This window comes from Cydia amplana, chromosome 2 (genome assembly GCF_948474715.1).
Source record: "Cydia amplana chromosome 2, ilCydAmpl1.1, whole genome shotgun sequence".
Classification (NCBI taxonomy): Eukaryota; Metazoa; Arthropoda; class Insecta; order Lepidoptera; family Tortricidae; genus Cydia; species Cydia amplana.
The window spans coordinates 22126044-22147893 of record NC_086070.1 but is presented as its reverse complement, the minus strand read 5'-3'; the positions used below and the strand labels follow the sequence as shown (position 1 = coordinate 22147893).

General features: G+C 39.9%; 1 protein-coding gene across 1 annotated transcript; it reads right to left on the bottom strand.

Annotated features, from left to right (window-relative positions):
- Positions 1 to 394: 394 nt before the first annotated feature.
- Positions 395 to 19363, bottom strand: LOC134661340 (trichohyalin-like). Its single transcript, XM_063517379.1, has 9 exons — positions 19307 to 19363; positions 18598 to 18692; positions 18055 to 18246; positions 16996 to 17146; positions 15747 to 15930; positions 14950 to 15128; positions 6954 to 7130; positions 2626 to 2769; positions 395 to 486 (listed from the first exon to the last, which is right to left on the bottom strand). The coding sequence occupies exons 1-9, from the start codon at positions 19361 to 19363 to the stop codon at positions 409 to 411; spliced, it is 1257 nt and encodes a 418-aa protein (XP_063373449.1). The 3' UTR covers positions 395 to 408.
- Positions 19364 to 21850: the final 2487 nt, after the last annotated feature.

Here is a 21850-nt window from a genome sequence, read left to right as displayed (position 1 = left end):
TTTCATATTTGCCGCCTTTTTCTACTGTCAAGATCTGGTTGACCAAGTATATATTTTATATTGAAGGTAGGGTCTTGATTTTTTCAGACTTCATAATTCTTCTGAATGGGTGAACAGGATTCGTGCTGCAAGACAAAGCAAAATTGTAATTTAAAAAGAAAATCTTTTTGTGCGATTCTTGCCACTAGCTTTGGTTGTGGAATGTGGGGTTTGTGGGTAGTCTCACCTCTGTCGCTTTGGGTCTGTGTCGACGCGCTCCATCGCCTGCTTGAACATAGCTGCCTTCTTAGTAAAAGGTTGTAACTTCCTTGCTTCTTGGATACACTCTGTTAACTGCAATTAGTATCACAAAATAATTAGTTACCTACTTTGTGGCAAGTAACCTAAAATCAACTAAATAAAACAATATCAACGTGCCTTAACTTTCTGTGTATCCCTTATTTGTGTGGCTAGGTTTTGTCGATATTCTAGCTGCCGTTTCAGCACCTGTAAATGAGAAATAAAATAAAAATAGCTAGAGTCCCGAATATAGCAAATTCAGAATTTGAACGAGCTTTGATAGAATACTCCTAGTCCTAGTGTAAAAGTCGAGCCATTTTGCGAATGGGTTTATCCTATGTATTATGGCTTCTCTACACGATGGGCCAACGCCGGCCACTCCGAGGGACGCAGCCATGCGGTAGAATGAGATAGCAATATCACTTCCTCCCTCTAACGCATAAATGCGTCCCTTGGAGTGGCCGGCGTTGGCCCATCGTGTAGAGGAGCCATTATGGTTTCCTTTATATAGTCCGTCAACCAAATCTTGTCAGTAGCAATGTAAAGCAAACTAAAGTAGGGCAACACTCAAAGAGCAGTATTGCGCTAAGAAAAGAAGCAATGTACATCGAACCAAAAGATTTTTTTTTCCGCTGAGCGCGCCCTGCGTACGTCAATTCAAATTGTCACTCGCGGTTTATTGAAAAAATTTGAAACGGACGGACAATTTAAAAGCGATGTTAAAACAATGTTAATCAAAATGATGAACAAATTTGAAGATATCAAAAACAACTCCCTTTCGTAGTGCTTATATTCTCTTTGTTCCCTATCTATGTCTTCTAAGTTTACTAAAATAAAATCATATCAAAATGCATTTAGATAGTGCATATATTTGTTATTTACAATATAATATGCCACTAGTTAATGTAAATTAGTGTACTATTCTCGATGAATATGACATACCTGTGTAATTTTTTGATTGGTATATATTGTACAATAGGATTACATATTAAAAATAAAACAACTGATATTTGGGCGTTTATTTAATTTAAAGTTAAATAAGATAAGGGTCACTTTAGCTTACACTATAATTCAGGTTATAAATTGAAAAAATATAATGAAGTTACCAATGTTACCGGGTCACTTCAACCAAGCATAATACTCTGTAGTATTCTATTGCATCTTTGCAAATAGTCACAACTGATTGCTGAAAATATTAGACATGTGGGCCTATGGACGGTTTCCAGGACACATATTATGGTCTTGTTGGATAGATTTAGGCATACGTTTTAATTTTATTTATGCCTTTTAACCCTAAAACAAAAAACTGAACATAATCTTAAAAGTTCGAAAGAGTTCTTCCAGTATGTACTTGTCATAACCTCAATTTTTAGTAATGTTTACCTTCAACGAGCATGATTGTACATTGTAGGTCCCTTAGCTTTGCTTATTCTTATTTAATGTATTGGTATTTAATGGTGACAGCAGAAATATCTCTTGAAACAGAAACGATTCAGAATGAAAACCAAATGAAAACAAATAAGGTGACGGCTGTCGTTCACGATCCACATTCCACAGATAAAACACAGATGACACGCATTTTGGAATTATTCGAACACAGTGTTGCTAACCCGCGATTTTTCAAATTTGCCGCCTTTTACTACTGACAAGATTTGGTTGACGGACTTTATAGTTTAGAGCACCTGGGCTATAACCGCGAAAATCGAAGTTCGCAAATTGCGGGCATTTTTCTCTGTCACTCTTATTACGCCTTCTTTGGAGTAAAAGAGAAGGATCCCCGCAATTTGCGAATTTTGGTTTTCCCGGTAGCCCCTCTGGACCGGTATATCGAAAGCTCAAGTTCGAGTTTGCCATTTGTCCTCTAAAATAAAACTCGGAATTTTTGTTATACTTGGTCAACCAGATCTTGACAGTAGAAAAAGGCGGCAAATTTGAAAAATTCTACTGTCAAAACTGTCTTGTCAGACTATAGGGTGAATGCGCTAGTTTTCGTCCAGCTCTAGTTTTCGTCCACTTGACGAACTTTGAATATGAACCTACATTGCTGCACAAATTTGGACTTATTGTAATCCTTAATGTCTAAACAATACATATATCTATCTACCTACATAAAAGTGATATTTCGCAAGAAGCAAATTAAAAATGAAATAAAATGTCATTCAATAGAACTTGCTAACTATGTAAACAAACCGCCATACTAAAATTGACACTAAATGTCAATTTACTAGTAACTTTTGTTTACATAGTTAGCAAGTTCTATTGAATGACACTTTACATTATTTGCTAATCCGTCAAGTGGACGAAAACTATAGCGTGGACGAAAACTAGGGTAATGACCCTACTTACCTGGTTGGCACTATCCAATTTGTTCTGTAGATCTCTCACTGCCTCGTTCCTCACGGCTTGCATCTTGATGTCCCTTTCGCATCGTTCTCTTTCCAACTCGTGATATCTCTTAGCTATGTGTGCCCTGTATTCTTCACCTAGTTTCTAGGAAATAGACACAGGTTCAAGTAAGTAAGACTGTATATCCTGCGAGTGAGAAAAACCGAAAAACGTTACCTACCTCCAGTGGCGTAGCTAGATGATATGGCGCCCGGGGCAGGCACCAAATTTGCGCCCCCCCCCCCCCGAAACGAAATGAACTAACGAAAGGGTTACTTTTTACTTATTAAAGTTTACTTTTGATTTAGACAAATAAGTGTTTTTTTAGTCCATCGGTGGCTAACAAGCTTACGACTCACCTGATGGTAAGCGGTCACCTAATCCTATGGACGTCTACACTCCAGGGGCGTTACATGCGCGTTGCCGACCATTTTAAAACTTATACACTTCTTTTTTGGAGATCTCCTTAGACTTGACGATTCAATATCGCTTGTAAGTTTGAGATCGTAGACTATTCATAGCGGCCTTTTGGACTGATTTGAAGGGACCAAGGTGGCATCTAGGTGCTCCTGCCCAAAGGTGACAACTCATTATATGGGATCTGTCCATGGTCGTACGCAGCATTTTTTAAGGGGTGGGGCAGAAGTGGGGACGTTGTAACAGGGTACGGTTGAAACAGAGATTCTTAGCTTATGGTCAGAGACCAGGGTGGGACAACTGCCCCACCTTGCTCCACCGTGGGTACGCCTATGGATCTGTCTGCCCCAGAGTAAAGTATCGCCTCCCTTTATTGAGCACACCGAGTTTCTTGGATACGAGCGCAGCCTACCCAGCAAGGTGGCTACGAAATTATTGGACGTCACTGATGGAGATGTCAACACCGAGGCTCCCAATACTCCCTGACATGGGAAGGGTTGTGCCACTTGTGCCTTGAAAATGAGGTTTTCTTAGTGGTAAACGCGCAAAATTGAGCCTTGATGGGATTGAATTGGACTAAATTCTCCCGATCCCACACCGAAACTCTGGATAGTATGCTCTCAATACCTGACACAGGTTTTTCACGGCATTCTAGTACCTATCACAACGAGCGATGTTGGCACGGCATGTGTTATACAGGTTGGTCCAAACCTTGCCGTCCAAAAATTTTTTTTTAAATTCTTCACGCTGTGGGCTATCAGAATATGTATGTTAGCCGACTTTTCGTATTTTTCGAATTATGATTTTTATTTTTATTACTTTTAACTTTTGTTGAGAAATTCCGGGGTGAAGCAATTATTTATTAAAAAAAGTATAGAACTTTTTTGAATATTTCTTTTTGTAACATAATCCTTCACAAACGGCGCAGTTGCTAAAAAAAATCAGCATCCTCACTTGGTTGAGTTGGGAAAAAAAGACAAACTTTTACGTTCAAGCATGTCAAGCCTAAATGTTGCCCTTACCTAAATAAATAAAAAAAATACAAGCGATTTCAAGGACTTTTGGTTATTTTAGAAACTGCTAGACCCTACGTTTTTTTAAAAGGTCAAAAAAGTGATACTTAATAGTCATAATTTGTTAGAGTCGCCGGTCAAAGGAACTGAGGTGGAAAGCTTCCAAATTAGTAATTCATTACTAAAATCCTCTTTTGTTATTTCTACTATTATTTTATGGGGTCACTTCCCCGTCGCTATTTCATGTCATCAGTGCAAATACCACGAACAATTATTAGAAGGCATAAAAGCAACGCAAAGCTTCACCCCGGAATTTCTTAACAAAAGTTAAAAGTTAAACTGGAAAACTACGAAAAATCGGCTAACATACATGGGGTATATTCTGATAACCAACGACTAGGATTCTAAAAAAATTTTAGGACGTCAAGGTTTGGACCACCCTATATACAGGGTGGCTAAAAAATAACTGCATTTCCGTTGCCAGGGAGGTTTTGGGATTATACTGAGCAATTTTTACTATGAGACCAACCCCTGTCGCGAAAAAAAAATTTGACTGTTTCCTATATTTTGGCTGGTCCATTTTCTATGGGAGGTCTTTTGCCCATTTTGGCGCCCCCCCCCCCCCCCCTTGGACGGCGCCCGGGGCACGTGCCCCCCCCAGCCCCCCCCCTAGTTACGCTACTGCCTACCTCTCTATTGCTCTAGCATACCTATTTGATCAATAGAGAGGCAGATAAAAACATTTCGAATTTCGTTTTTCGCGGTATGGCAAGTATCAAATCTTGACAGTAAAAAAAGGCGCGAAATTCCAATTTTCTATGGGACGATATCCCTTAGCGCCTACATTTTTCAAATTTGCCCCCTTTTTCTACTGTCCAGATCTGCTTGACCACAGTGGCGTAGCTAGAGGATACGGCGCCCGGGGCAGGCACCAAATTTGCGCCCCCCCCCCCTCCCCCAAACGAAATGAACGAAAGGGTTACTTTTTACTTATTATAAGTTTACTTTTGATTTAGACATGTGTTTTTTTTAGTCCATCGGTGGCTAACAAGCTTACGACTCACCTGATGGTAAGCGGTCACCGCATCCTATGGACGTCAACACTCCAGGGGCGTTACATGCGCGTTGCCGACCATTTTAAAACTTATACACTTCTTTTTTGGAGATCTCCTTAGACTTGAAGATTCAATATCGCTTGTAAGTTTGGGATCGTAGACTATTCATAGCGCGCCTTTGGACTGATTTGAAGGGACCAAGGTGGCATCTAGGTGCTCCTTCCCAAAGGTGACGAAGGTACTCATTATATGGGATCTGTCCGTGGTCGTAAATACGCAGCATTTTTTAACGGGTGGGGCAGAAGTAGGGGAGGCTTGGGACGTTGTAACAGGGTACGGTTAAAACAGAGATTCTTAGCTTATGGTCAGATACCAGGGTGGGACAACTGCCCCACCTTGCCCCACCGTGGGTACGCCTATGGATCTGTCTGCCCCAGAGTAAAGTATCGCCTCCCTTTATTGAGCACACCGAGTTTTTTGGATACGAGCGCAGCCTACCCAGCAAGGTGGCTACGAAATTATTGGACGTCACTGATGGAGATGTCAACACCGAGGCTCCCAATACTCTCTGACATGGGAAGGGTTGTGCCACTTGTGCCTTGAAAAATGAGGTTTTCTTAGCGGTAAACACGTAAAATTGAGCCTTGGTGGGATTGAATTGGACTAAATTCTCCCGATCCCACACCGAAACTCTGGATAGAATGCTCTCAATACCTGACACAGGTTTTTCACGGCATTCTAGTATCACAGAACGAGCGATGTTGGCACGGCATGTGTTATACAGGTTGGTCCAAACCATGCCGTCCAAAAAAATTTTTTAAGATTCCTCACGCTGTGGGCTATCAGAATATGTATGTTAGCCGACTTTTCGTAGTTTTCGAATTATGATTTTTATTTTTATTACTTTTAACTTTTGTTGAGAAATTCCGGGGAGAAGCAATTATTTATTAAAAAAAACTATTGAACTTTTTTGAATATTTCTTTTTGTAACATAATCCTTCACAAACGGCGCAGTTGATAAAACAAATCAGCATCCTCACTTGGCTGAGTTGGGAAAAAAAGACAAACTTTTACGTTCAAGCATGTCAAGCTTAGATGTTGCCCTTACCTAAATAAATAAAAAATACAAGCGATTTCAAGGACTTTTGGTTATTTTAGAAACTGCTAGACCCTACGTTTTTTTAAAAGGTCAAAAAGTGATACTTAATAGTCATAATTTGTCAGAGTCGCCGGTCAAAGGAACTGAGGTGGAAAGCTTCCAAATTAGTAATTCATTACAAAAATCCTCTTGTTATTTCTACTATTATTTTATGGGGTCACTTCCCCATCGCTATTTCATGTTATCAGTGCAAATAGGTACCACGAACAATTATTAGAAGGCATAAAAGCAACGCAAAGCTTCACCCCGGAATTTCTTAACAAAAGTTAAAAGTTAAACTCGAAAACTACGAAAAATCGGCTAACATACATGGGGTATATTCTGCAGATAACCAACGACGAGGATTCTAAAAAAAATTTTTGGACGTCAAGGTTTGGACCATCCTGTATACAGGCCACAGGATGGCTAAAAAATAGCTGCATTTCCGTTGCCAGGGAGGTTTTGGGATTATGCTGAGCAATTTTTACTATGAGACCAACCCATGAGTCGCGAAAAAAAAATTTGACTGTTTCCTACATTTTGGCTGGTCCATTTTCTATGGGAGGTCTTTTGCCCATTTTGGCGCCCCCCCTTGGACGGCGCCCGGGGCACGTGCCCCCCCCAGCACCCCCCTAGTTACGCCACTGCTTGACCAAGTATAGTTACCTGTTTCTGCGTCCGTTTTTCTTCTTCCGCTTGTCTCATTCCCTCATCTGCGTTATTCTCTTTCTCTCTCATCCACTGGTCGATGACGTTATCCCTGTCCTGCTCTAACGCCTGCGCCATCCTCCTCTCGCGGTTGTGGTAGGCCATGAACTGTTGCTTTTCTATTTGTAGTTGCGTCTAGAAATAAAATAAGTAGAAGACTTTGATACAAGGGGTCTTAATTTGCCAGCCATTGAAGTTTTAAATTAAAAAAAAAAAACACTTTATACTTGGTCAACCAGATCTTGACAGTAGAAAAAAGCGGCAAATTTGAAAAATGTAGGCGCGAAGGGATATCGTTTCATAGCATAGAAGCGATGACAATGACATGTCTGTGTTTCATGCGTAAGCAATGACAATGACGTGTCTGTGTTTCATAGAAAATTTGAATTTCGCGCCTTTTTTAACCGACTTCCAAATTTAAAAGGAGGAGGTTATCAATTCGGTTGTATGTTTTATTTTATTTTTTTTATTTTTTTTTATGTTTGTTACTCCATATCTCCGTCATTACTGGACCGATTTTGAAAATTCTTTTTTTGATTGTATGTATATGCATACAGATTGATCCCGTTTTTGTCAAAACCCAGTTCTGATGATGGGATCCATGAGGAATCGAGGGAACTCCTCAAATCTTAAAGGTATACATATAGTGATTTTTGTGTTTTTATCAACAAATCAAGCATATACATTCAGAAACGTGACATTTGATGAAGTGGAACTGCTGATGATGATCAGAACAGAACTCTTCAACGACGCATAGTTCACGTTTGGCGATTTGTCCTCTTCGTTATGTTTGTTAAGCAAGTTAAGTTTTTAAGTCACATTTTTGTCAAGCTCGAGTTCTGATGATGGGATCCATGAGGAATCGAGGGAACTCCTCAAATCTTAAAGGTGTGCGTATAGAGATTTTTGTATTTTCATCAGAAAATCAATCATTTTTATTAAAAACTGTCGCATTTGATGAAGTGGAACTGCTGATGATATCAGAACAGAACTCTTCAACGACCCATAGTTCACGTTTGGCGATTTGTCCTCTTCGTTATGTTTGTTAAGCAAGTTTAGTTTTTAAGCCACATTTCTGTCAAGCTCGAGTTCTGATGATGAGATCCATAAGGAATCGAGGGAACTCCTCAAATCTTAAAGGCATACATACAGGGTGTCCCAAGAAGTAGTGATATACTGAAGCTGGGAGGTAGAGGACCTAGAGGGCTATCTGAATCACCCCCATGTATGTTCCGCGATTTTTCGTATTTTCGGAGTTATGATTTTTTTTAATTTTTCACCTATCGCCGAGTACGATGAGATTTTTATTTATGGTGACGTGAATTATTGCGGTAGATGCTTGATTTTTTTTTGTGTGCTACGCTGATAGATAGGCCAATTCAGTATGGTAACATTTACTATCGTTAGATCTTTGAATGGAATTAAAAAAAATTAATGCCAAGAAAGATAAAATTACCCAGTATGTTCACAACTTCAAGGGCGCTTAGAAAAATAAAACATACTGGGTAATTTTATCTTTCTTGGCATTAAATTTTTTTTTAAGTCCATTCAGAGATCTAACGATAGTATTACCATACTGAATTGGCCTATCTATCAGCTTAGCACACAAAAAAAATCAAGCATCTACCGCAATAATTCACGTCACCATAAATAAAAATCTCATCGTACTCGGCGATAGGTGAAAAATTAAAAAAAATCATAACTCCGAAAATACGAAAAATCGCGGAACATACATGGGGGTGATTCAGATAGCCCTCTAGGTCCTCTACCTCCCAGCTTCAGTATATCACTACTTCCTGGGACACCCTGTATAGTGATTGTTGTGTTTTAATCAACAAATCAAGCATATACATTTAAAAAGTAACATTTGAGGAAGTGTAACTGCTGATGATGACCAGAACGAAACTCTTTAACGACGCATAGCTCGCGTTTGGCGATTTTTTCTTTTCGTTATTTTTTATTTATTTTTATTTTTATTTTTCAGGAGTACCAACAGCTACAAAAACATTATACAGATTTAGGTAACAATACAAAGCCAATTACAGGTACTCACAGATAGAAATGGAATAAACAATATATCAAACTTTGCGCGCAATTTCACACAATGCTATCACGTATTATACATTTCAAAAAAAAGAAAAAAACAATATTTTCCAAAAGAACAATAATAATTGTATGCAACTCAGAACTTATCATTATCAAGGATATAGAACTGTTAACAATACTGACAGTAAAAATACAGGGCACGTAAATACTTAAGCACTCGGACAAATCGCAAACTTATTACTTATGAAAACAAAACAATCGGGATCAAAGTGGATTAAAAAATAGATTCGCTAATTTTCGCTTCACCGAAGGAATGGAACAATTAAATACATCAATGTCCAAATTTCTGGATAGAATATTTAAATTTCGACTAGCACGACACAAAAAACTATTTTGTCTGTAATTGGATGAAGTGCGTTTGAGCGAAATGGGGGGAGCGTAACGTTTAGATCGGGCGGGCGTATTAAATGAAAGTTTAAATAGCAGTTCAGGGCAATCAATACACCCACTGGTGATGCTTAGGATATAGGCAATGTCGGCAATCTCTCGCCGTTTATTTAGTGGAATAAGATGGTGCTTCCTGCATATGTTTAGGTAATTAGAGGAGGCATAGGGCTGCTTCAGCTTAAAGCTTAGGTGTTTCAGGAATTTTTTCTGGATTCTTTCAATCCTATCAATATAAGTGGCATAACATGGATTCCAAATTTGAGACGCGTATTCAAGTCTACTCCTGACTAATGAGCAGTACAGAATTTTAAGCGTCTTTGCTTGAGTAAAATAAACAGAGTTACGAAGAATAAACCCTAAGGTTTTCAAGGCATTTCTTATAATGCTATCGATATGTATATCAAACAGAAGTTTAGTATCATGTATAACACCCAAATCCCTAGTAGAATTAATTTTATTCAAGAGTTGGCCCTTAATCATATAAGTGGTAGAAATCAGTTTACGTTGACGTGAGAACGTGATTGAATAACATTTAGATGGATTCAGATCTAACTTGTTTACTTGACAATATTCATCCAGCCGCGTGAGATCAGATTGGATCAGACGAGAGTCTTCAACAGACTTTAATCTTCGGAAGATTTTCATATCGTCGGCAAAACATAGTAAGTCAGAGTGAACGATACATTTGTCTATGTCGTTTACAAATATGTTAAATAACAATGGTCCCAGTAAAGATCCCTGCGGGACACCACTTGGCACTGTTACCCAGCCAGATATGTAGTTGTTCACGACAACAGCCTGAGATCTATTGTCTATATAGGATTTAAACCACCTGAGCAGGTCCCCACTGATACCCATGCTACTCAACTTCGATAATAATATTGCGTGATCGATTCTATCAAATGCCTTACTATAATCCGTATAAATTACGTCTACCTGGTACCCGCTATCCATCGCCTGAGTCACATAATCATTTAACATAATAAGATTGGATACTGTGGATCGGCGTTGAAGGAAGCCATGCTGGTTTGGGCTAAATGAGTTCTTAAAAGCATTGTAAACTTGATTAAAAACTAATTTTTCCATAACTTTGGACAAAATACATAATTTTGAAATAGGCCGATAATTTATTATTTCTGTTTTAGGTCCCTTTTTGTGGACTGGAGTAATATAGGCGCGTTTCCATAGTGATGGTACAGTGCATTCCGAAAAGGAGCGTCGAAATAGAAGTGTAATGGGTATCACCAAACTAGTAGCGCAATTGATTAGGAACTGGGCAGGTAAATCATCAGGACCAGCAGACTTAGAAGGATCAAGCTTTAACAAAATGTTAATTAGCTCATCCGGCTTTACTTCGATGCTAAACAACCCGGTAGAGGGATCGTCAGATTGACTGGAAATGGCATCTGGATTTCTACCACTCGATGCAGAGAAACTGGCTAGAAAATAATCCGAAAACGCATTACATATGTCAGTACCAGTATTTACCAACTTATCGCCATATTTTAGAGTACTGGGTATACCATGAGTGCCGGTCCGCGACTTAATAAACGACCAGAATTGCTTAGGATTTTTAGCTATGTTGTTTTCCATCCGGTTAATGTACGAATCGAAGCATTCCTGCTCAAGACGCCGTACCCTATTTTTTAACAAGTTAAAAGAAGTTAAGTCGGATATATTTTTATAGATTTTATATTTACGAAAGTATTTATGTTTTTCTTTAATAGCTTTTTTTAGTGGCAACGAAAACCAAGCTGGGTACGTGTCAGCAGAAATTTTACGGCAAGGTATAAATTTATTCCTTATATTTTTATAAGTCTCGTAGAAGAAGTCGAGGGAACCGTCGAGTGTACGCTTAGAAAATTCTTTTTCCCAATTAATAGTTAATAGTTCATTATTTATAGCTGCGTAGTCCCCCCGGTTATAAAAATACTTTAATACAGGTGACGGCTTCATATAGTCGATAGATAGGTACTTAATATGTATAATTAGCGCTTTATGATAAGGATCGATAGGCACCAATGCATTCAAACACTCACTCACACAAACAATGTCGTTTGACAACACGAGATCCAATAACTTACCGTAAATATTTAGAATTCCATTATATTGGCAGAGACCGTGCGTGAATAACTCGTCGACCAAGTTACACTCGTCACTACTTATGTAATTAGATGGAATCAATATGTCACTTTGGGCTGTCCACATAATGTTGCTCATATTAAAGTCACCAACCACTAAAATTTTATCTGTAGGATTATTTAAAACTATGTAATTTAATTTATTTAAGAAATTTTCCAGCTGCTGAGAAAAAGTATACCCTTGACCTTGTTTACATAAGTATAATACGCATAGGTGAACTTTAATCGGTCTACTGTTACCGTCCTTGAGTTCCAAAACGAGCCATAGATCCTCAGCTGTAGAGTGATGGGATGGTTGCGGGGTTACCGTTAGTTCCCTACGAGTAGCAATAATGACGCCGCCCCCGCGGGTTTGTCCGGTTACAGACAGATCGCGATCGCGACGCCATACGACGTACCGGTTATCAAATAACTCCGAGTCTTGAATGCCATCCACCAACCACGTCTCAGTCAGCAAAATGATATCATAGGTAGCTAGACTAAGGTTACGATAGAATGTCAGGGTTTTAGAGCGCAGCCCCCGTACATTTTGGTAATAAATACTAGGATAATTAGTCTTCCTACTATAATCCGTTATAATAAGAAAATATATCAAAAACCGAGCAGAATTTAATCATATACAATTTCACTTCATCCAATATACAAACAAGTGTAAATAGGCGTAAAAATAACAATAACTTAATGCCGCATGACAAATAACTACATAAGTATGATCCATAACGAAGCATAGAAATATTATAATGAGTGCGAAAGAGCAAGTAACAGCTGACATCAATCAGCGAGTGCGAAAAAAAGAGATAAATATGGGTTAATAAGTGTTTACAAAGTACAAGACAACTAGTTGCATAGGTAGCGATAAGCCCGGGCGCTAAACAAAAGGCAGCTGCCTGGGTGGTCCGGCCAGCGATATTCAAACCTTGGATTTGTTGCTTAGTGCAAATATTAGACAATATTGACAAAAGCACAAAGTACATTACAATTGAGCACGAATTATTGTATATGTACCAAACTAATGCAATTTGTTTAAATCACGCTCATTGTTTATTACAATTACTCTTGAATTATCATCTTTCCGGGCATGAATTTTGCAGTGCTTCACCCAAATATATAAGTAACCTTTTTGCTTGAGCGTACTTTTAGTTAGTGTCAAAAGTCTCTTATTTTCCGGAGTCAGGTGGTCATTAATAAACACTCTCTGCTCGCTGCCCGGGAAACCAATTTCTCCAGCGGATAGTGATTTCTTCAATCGCGCTGAGGCTACAAAGTCTTCCTTTACGTAACGGTTAATGAAGCTCACGATAATCAGTTTCTCTTTAGAATTGTGAATCGGAACTCGAGCAATGTGATTTATTTTATTCCCGTCCACTGGATATCCGACTGCATTACTGACATTTTCCAGTATTGTAAACAAGTTTTCGTTCTTCGTAGTTGGGACTCCTTTGATTTCAATGTTATTTAACCGCTGCTTTTGGTCACTGCTGGCAAGTTCACCCTTAAGAAACATTATTTCATTAGCCTGGGCGAGTACTTTCCCCTGTAATGAATCCAATTCGGGAACTAATCGCTCCACTTCTGTTAGACGAGAGGAGTATTCATCGAGCTTTGCACTGTTAAATCTACACGATTCACTCACTTCAGACAATTCCGTCTTCATCTCTGCAACATCCCGTATTAGTGTAGGCAGGCCAATAAGCTGCTTCTGGATATCTCGCAGTGTAGCCATTACGGTGTCCAAATCCGCCGGCTTTGCGGGGCCCGGAGAAACATCTCTTGTACATAAATCACACTTCCAGGTGGATCTGCGTTCAGATCTAATCTTTTTAAAACTGGTTTCTGCCAATTTAGCACAGCAGAGCCCTACGTCTTTTTTACACGTTGCACATCGAGCACCTTCGCTAATTTGGCTGTTGCAAATACCACACTGCATTGTGTAATTAGGCAGAAAAGACTTGAGTAACTACAAGTTTGAGAATCACTGGAAAACTATGAGTAAGAATTAAGAAGCAATATTGTTGCTGCACATGTGCGAACTTAACGAGTGCGCGCACCGGACTGGTTATGTTTGTTAAGCAAGTTAGGTTTTTAAGCCATATTTATGTCAAGCTCAAGTTCTGAACATGGGATCCATGAGAAATCGAGGGAACTCCTCAAATCTTAAAGGCACACGTATAGAATTTTCTGTATTTTCATCATAAAATAATACATTAACATTAAAAACTGTCGCATTTGATGAACTGGAACTGCTGATGATGATCAGAACAGAACTCTTCAACGACGCATAGTTACATGTTTGGTGATTTCGAATTTCGACTTTGACTTGGACTGGGACCCGGACTCGGATCCAGATCCGGACTCGTACCCGGATCCGGTTCGGACCCGGACCCGGACCTGGACTCGGACTCGGACCTGGACTAGACCCGGACTCGGACCCGGACTCGGACACAGACCCGGACCTTGACCCGGAAAACCACTATGATACCTAAACTAAATAAACCACTATGATTACCATAATTACCATAAAATGTAGGTATAAAGTATGATGAGGCCAAACCCCTCCCGCTCAAACCCCCGTACACCGCACCGCATGCGCCGTTAAGTGGGTTAGGTTAGGTTTGAACTGCTATCCTCACAGAACCGAACAAAAGTGGGTTAGGTTAGTTTAGAACTGCGAGCCTTACAGAAACGAAATGCTTCCTTTTCTACATAGCGCACCATCTACAATAATCTTTCACCGGGCCGCATAGAAGTCGGTTTTTTTTTCTTAAAAATTATTTACTGACAAGATTTGGTTGATCAGCTATATTTCAGACAATAAGTCCATATAAAATTAAAATTGCTATAATATAAAAATATTAAACTAAGAGTTGCTTCATTTTGAAATGCCATATTGCAGTAAGGACTCGAGGAGGTCAATCACACTCAATACCGCCAGGCAGTTTGATTATTTTTTATAGAAACAAAAAGTACTCACATATTCCCCGAAATATATTCTGGGAAGCCAGCTTTTTCAGTAGAAAAAGGCATGAAATTCAAAATTTCTATGGGAAATTAAATTTTTACAAATTTCCGCCTTATTCTACATACATATTTGCTGGCTTGTCATAGTATATTATTACAACTACTTACGCATGCTACGTAGGTACGTACGTTGATCGAAGTTACGTAGATATTTGTACATACCTATAAATAAGTACGATGTTTACTTTACCGCTTCTTATTTCGGTACCCGTAACTTCACCCTGCTCCGCGCCTTAAGATAAATTTATGACTATTGAACCCTGAAAAAACTTTATAATGAAACGTGATATATATAATAATACCATCTGATCCCTCTTTCTCCTTGTCTCCCGCTCGGTTTCCAGGAGGGCTCTCCTTATGGCATTATCGTCCATTTGCCTCGCCCGCGACTTCTCTGAAGCGAGCCCCAGTAACTTCATTTCATGGCCCTCTATGAAGTTAATTCTATTTTTCATCTGTTGTTCTTTCTTGCGTTTTAAAGCTGAAACGCGTTTGAAGTTTTAAAAGGTGGATTATCTTACGTAAGGTTATTTTAGAGGCATTCTTGGTTCTCTTTGAAAATATACATCAGTTACAAATACTCGATACTCATCGTCGTAGGTAAAAACCCATACGATTGAATGATCCGGGCACCTTATGTTTATCGGTTGAGGTCAGAATGGCAGGCCAGCAAAGGGGTTCTAAACTCACTATTGAAGGTGTGTGTGCACTTTATGGATTTCTAGGTTTGATATGATGTTAAAGTTACTAAATTAGTCATCTATCTCGAATACCAGGCGAGGCGTTTTATATTAGCTATTGTTGTCAGGGCCAGAGGTTTAAGTTAAACCAGGTTAAACTTAAAATATATCAATCGCCTTCAATTTTTGTTGCCGCAATGTTGCACAAAGTTCGAATGTTTGCACTGGCGACTACCACTCGGGTGATAATCCGAAGCCACACGCTCCGCTCCGATGTGAGAGCGAGGCAGCGCTATGTACCTACACATGTACATAGAGTTGTCCTGCGCGCACACCGGAGCGGCGTGGGTGATCTGCATCCAATGCACACTGTGAAAACAGCCTTACTAGCTGGAGTGATATACATAAAGTGAACTTACCTTCGTAATGGTCCTGTTCCATCTTCTTCCTCATTCGTTCGAGCCTCCTGTTCTCTCGCTCCCTCTCCTCGCTCAGCATCTCCCGTCTCTTTCTGCTGGCGCTAGCGATCTGCTCGTCGTAGGCCAGCCGGCGTTCGCGCATCTCTTGCTGCCTTCTGTGCTCTTGGTACTTTTCATACTGTTCCTAAAGAAATAATACTTCGTGGATTGCTATTTAAGACATGTGTGAGACAAAGCAACAGAATCCAGGTTCTGAGTTTCGTTGCGAATTTTGACTACTTATGTATGTAAGTGTAAGGCCAGCCAGTGTAGCAGAGTGAGAGCGTTTTCAAACTGTCCGATTCGGTCGGTTGTCGGATGATCCGTGGAAAAAAGCGACTGCTAGAGAGTGCCGTATGGCATCAAGTCCTTCTTTTTTGGTTGTCTATCTTTTGATCAAAAATTTTAAAACAATGAATAAATAGACTTATATTGACGGGGATATGAACCGTGATTACCTTTTGTATTGTACCGCGAATAATTCAAAACTTAATGAATAAATAAATAAATAAAGCCGATTTTTAATTAAATGTTTATTTCTTTGTGGTTGCCAACATTCTAAATCGGACCCGACAATGTAAAAACGCACTGAGGCATGCGGTGTTCATGTTAAACAAATGCAAACGTATGCGAGCGGCTTGAGTGTATCCCATATAGGCACTTTACTCTTTGGTGCACCCTGCACACATCACTTTGAGTTACTTACCTAATCAAAAAAGATAAAGCAAGTTGCGATCGACAATTTTCGCAAAAAAAGTATAAATAAACCGATGAGTTGTTAACCCTCTTTTTGACTGAGCGTTAGCAAAGGTCCTCGTTTTAGCTTGGGCAAAAATGCTTTCGTATGTCCAGAAGTTCTCCTCTGCATGTCGCATTTCTGAGCTGATTCTCGTGAAATTTTGTGACCGTTAGGTAGTTAGATAGAATTTTTCAAACATTTCATTTTTTGGAAAAAGCACAAAATTAAAGAATTTAAACAATTTTACGGTTTTATAAACTCACGTGTTTTTAGCATGTCTCACAGATTAAGTTCGATTATGGCAGAAATTGTCATAAAAGACTTAAGCGCCAGTAAACGCCGGCATTTAAGACGATTGTGCGCTATGATATGATAGTCTTGACGAAGTTCATAGGTATTTTTTATTTATTTTAAGCTTATCACGACGTTTACAGCTCACAGAACCACTAGTCATCGTAGTGTTATAAATACCTTTCTTCTGACGTCATCTAATAACACCTGATGCCACATCCTATCAATGTCAGCTTGTTCTATCTCCATGTGTACTTTTTCCTCCATCTGCGCCTTCTGTTGCGCTCTGAGATGATATTCGTCGGCCTTCGTGCACTGCATTCCTTTGGCACTGAAACAGTAGTAGTTAAGTAAATAGTTAGAGGTAAACGACTGCCACGACTTTACGCGACTGGCGACGGCGGCAGCGACAACCATAGGTGGGAACGAAAGGTCCGATCGCTGTGTCTCCCTCCAACCTATGGTTATCGCTGCCGCCGTCGCGAGTCGCTCAATGTCGTGGCTAAGCCGTACAGACGTTTAAATTCAAACACGGTTAACATATTAAAAATTATATACGTAATACATTAAGGATGACTCAGCTAGATCGGACCCTGGGCCGGGCCGGAGCTTCCGGTGCTTCGTTTTCTATGGAAAGCACCACGTGATCACCGATCAGCCGTTATTAAGAAGAGGTCGTCGACACAACCACCTGTTTTTTTTTCAATGGGCTCCACTAGCCTCTTCTTAAAACTAGAGATCTATTGGCACAACATGTATTACCTACCAGTTAAATAACGCCTTCTAGAAGGCCGACCGGAGGGCCGCAGACGTAAAGGCAAGCCCAAGCTCAGATGGTTGGACGGCGTATACCAGGACATCAGGACCTTAGCAGTGAAAAGTTGGGCAAGGCATGCTAAGATATCTTAAGAAGAGGTCGTCGACACAACCACCTTTTTTTTTCAATGGGCTCCACTAGACTCTTCTTAAAACTTGAGATCTATTGGCACAACATTTATTACCTACCAGTTAAATAACGCCTTCTAGAAGGCCGACCGGAGGGCCGCAGAGGTAAAGGCAAGACCAAACTCAGATGGTTGGACGGCGCATACCAGGACATCAGGACCTTAGGAGTGAAAAGTTGGAGAAGGAAGGCCACAAATAGATCGGACTGGAGAGACTTGCTTGACCAGGCTAAAGCCCACCCGTGGCTGTAATGCCTCAGATGATGATAATGAGTTAAATAACGAATCAACTTACATTTTCTCCCTCTCCAAGGCCTTCAAGCATTCTCTTATCTTCTCTCTTTCAATCTCTTCCTCATAATTCTTCAGTTTATTTAGCCTCTCCTTACAATAACCACATTCTTGCTGCGCCTGTTTTGCTTCCAGTTCTCTTCTTAATGTTTCTTCTTCTTTTTCTAGAAGATGCTTGAGTTTGTGTTGTCTGTGTCAGAGGTTAATTTCTTCTGTGTCTAATAGAGCTTGTACTTTTTCGCTTGTCCTGTTTACTATCGCTCTGGAAACAGTAGAAGTTGGTAGAGAATAGGCAGAGCACAACGGAATTATAGCTGATAGAAAACTAGAACTACTACTGAGTACTCGTACCTACCTTAATACTAGGTGGGCACGAGTACTAAGATGCGTTGAGTAGCGTAATACTTATACATAGGTAGTTAGGTACAAATGTTGTGGCTGTAAATTTAACAGTAACGAGAATGCTAATGTGAATGTGTCCGGTCAGTATCCCCTGTAAATACACAAACTGCTTTGTTGAGGTCGGGCAAAACAAATTGGAACTTACTTTTGCAAATGAACTTTATCATAGTCGACGATGTCACCCAGTGTCTTTATTTCCTCCACGTTGATTGTGGGCTCTGCTTCGAGCCTTCGCCTTTGCTAAAAAATGTGACAAATTTAAAATAATTATGTACGAGTAAGTACATAAATATCGAATTTAAAACGTTGTGATCTCTAGACTGAGTTTAGAGCAATTATTTCATGAAACCGATGCTGCCAAAAATACGGGGGTGCGGGGGGACGAGGTGAGCGAATCCCGTGCCGTGATTGGTCCGTTCAAAGACACGGACCAATCACGGCACGGGATTGACTTGAAGATGGAGTAAAACTACCGTATGAGTGGCATAGGGGGTAGTGTTACTATGCTTAGTCTAGAGGATTGGACCTATCTGAATTATTAGCGACAACAACGACGACAAATAGGTTTAAATAGTTGTATTTATTAAAATAGGTATTGTGTCAGTGTACATAAGTACTTATAATAGGTAAACTCTGTCGCCGCCGCATGTATACCTTAGCTTAGCACATGCCCTAGGTCACATATGCACTTTTCCTGGACAATAAATACTTCACGAACAAAAGAGGAAAATGCAATGCGCCGTGTATTGTACGTAGGTACTTACACGAAGCAAGTGCCATCTTTTTTTCCAATTACAAACTTTCAGACATTATTTAGTAAGGTCAGCAAGCGAAAGGATCAATTAATCACGTACCTTCCAAAACCGAGAAGGATGCCCGAAATAAACCGATTGCTTGGTGATGTCAGCCATAATGCTGACTGGCGAGGCGACAGAGCGATCCACCCGAGTATATACTGAGTAATTAGGAACTGTCATCGATCCAACTGTTGCTTGGCGGCCGTTGGCGTGGGGATATTGTTTTTTGGAGTACATTGGTAAAAATGTAAGTTTTGTTTTTTTACAGTGTTAATGGTAGGGGTTGCTATAACTGTTCCAAACTTTAGCTATCTACGTGAAACAGTCTATGAGGAAAACGCATTATTACTTAACCGATTTGCAAGACCGAAGGGATCTCATAAGTGCTCCGTGTACAAAGTTTTGTCCGGAGCTCTGATTAAGTACCTAAAGGCTCTGCAAGATATGCAAGTTGCGGATAATTTCCAAAAAAATTGAAAATATCTAGAAAAAAACCGAAAAAATTCACAGAAAATAAAGAAAAATTGCATTTTGGAAATGGAAAATTTCGGTCCCTGTCCCTAATGTCCCTATACTCAATTATGAGAACTTGCCGAAATTGTTCCATGTGGAAATTTCTGCAATTTTGGAAACTTTCCAACGGCTAATCAGTACTCAGAATACACCCTGTATGTACCTACTCTGAGTTATTACGTGAGCAAAACACAACAAATATATTAACCAAGCGAGCGCATAGTGAACAAAGACCTATTAACTAGTACAGTACTAATAAAAAAAGGAAATAAAGTTAAGGGAGGCTATAATCGATATGGATACTGTCAATCTATCGTAATTGTACGTCTGGAGATATGGGGTTCGCGAGCTTTGCAGCAACGCAGACAATGCAGTAGGCCAGCTAATTAAAGCCTAACCTAAACGAATATGGCCACGAATTTGTATGAATGACTTATGAGATAATACCATAACGTATTGTAGTACCTACATATAGATACACCATAACTTTTGCGTATCATGTATATTCTTATACACAGAAAATCGAGCTAGTAGAAGTTTTGTATGTAGGTACAACTTGCGTGAGAGCGTAACTTCGATTATACGGCGGCGACTAATTAGATGAAATTCAGACAAATCTGTAAAGTTCGAACAGACCACCGGAAGTCCTGGACAAATACAGGTAAAATAAAAATCTCGCTGAACCTGCTGATTTTTTCTCCATTTCATAGTTCTTCACTACACTATGCGAGTTCACTGACCCTCATTACACTGAGTGCGCAGGCGACAGATTTACGGCGATTATTACACCCTCAACCCCTGGCATTTACATATTGAACTCTATACCCCACACAATAAGGATGAACCTGAAAGCATTTCTATTGTAGGTATAAATTCAGTCCCTCCAGGGAAATAGGGTCCAATTCGAGGGAAGGTATGCGTTTTATTGCATCGAATTCATAGGTAACTAGGTTTTTAGGTACTAGCTTTTAATGGAGTGGAGATAATTCGAATGTGTCCTGACAGCCGCAAAGCTTAAGGATGACTCACGTTAGACCGGGCCATGTACGGGCCGGAGCTTCCGGCGCTTCGTTTTCTATGGAAAGCATCACGTGAAGGTGACACATCTCGGTCATCTGTCATAGAAAAGTAAGCGCCGGAAGCTCCGGCCCGGACACGGCCCGGTCGGCCTAGTTTAACGTGAGTCATCCTTTAAATGGCACTGGGCCGGACACGTCTGCCGTATGCCAAACGACTTGTGGGCCAAGAAAACTACCGAGAGCCGAGTGGACACCAAAAATAATGCGGCGTCACGGGCAATTAACTAGGTGCTTAACATGCATGTTTTTTCTTATGATTTATTTTTGTCTGAGCTAGCATTTTTTCCTGAAAACGGCGATTTTGAAGTAAGTAGGTATTCCTTTTTCCCTGGAGTCACTGCCATAATGACAATATTAATGCGTCTCAGCACATGGCTATGCTAAAACCAACCTTATTTAGACTATAATAAGGGTGGTGATAGGCGCATTTGGCTGTGATGAGGATATCACTCGGTTCATTTACTTAGTGGCGATGAAGATTGTTGGGGTAGGGCGGAATGTTCTGACGGATAGGATTCTATTATGGCGTGTGGCGTGGCGTGTGACTGGGGGTTGCACATTCAACAACACGTCATTACATCAGCATTCATTAGCTTTTACCTTTAACCTTTTTTTTCTTTTTTTTTTCTTTTTAAAAGAAAAAGAAAAACTTTAACCCGACTACGGATTTATTAGTATATACATACTTGTTTTTGGAACTCGTCATTTCAGTAGGTAGACTCCCAGCTGAAAAAGTGGGTGTGTGTATTTAGTGTTTTTTTGCATAAAGTATGGACTTTTGTAGCTACGTATAGGTAACTACAGGTTAAAATAGCTTAGGGTCAAGGAGGAAATAGTGGCTAAGCTCTTACAGTGGCTCAGTCGCCCAAATATCGCCTCTCTCGTGTTGAAATTAGGTTGAGTGAGCCACTGTAGGTACAGTCAGCAGCAGGAGTTGCTAAGCGGGCGAGGTGTTCAAAATTACCTTGACGCGCTAATTATTCTCTTAACAATAAAGTCGCGTCAAGAT

What these genes read in the sequence shown, in the direction of transcription:
- LOC134661340 (XM_063517379.1), bottom strand. Translation starts at nt 19,363, where the DNA reads ATGGCTGACATCACCAAGCAATCGGTTTATTTCGGGCATCCTTCTCGG. An exon ending in GATAAAGTTCATTTGCAAAA is followed by an intron (nt 18,247 to 18,597) that starts GTAAGTTCCAAT and finishes AATTAACCTCTG; the next exon opens with ACACAGACAACACAAACTCA. An exon ending in AATTGGATAGTGCCAACCAG is followed by an intron (nt 487 to 2,625) that starts GTAAGTAGGGTC and finishes TCTCATTTACAG; the next exon opens with GTGCTGAAACGGCAGCTAGA.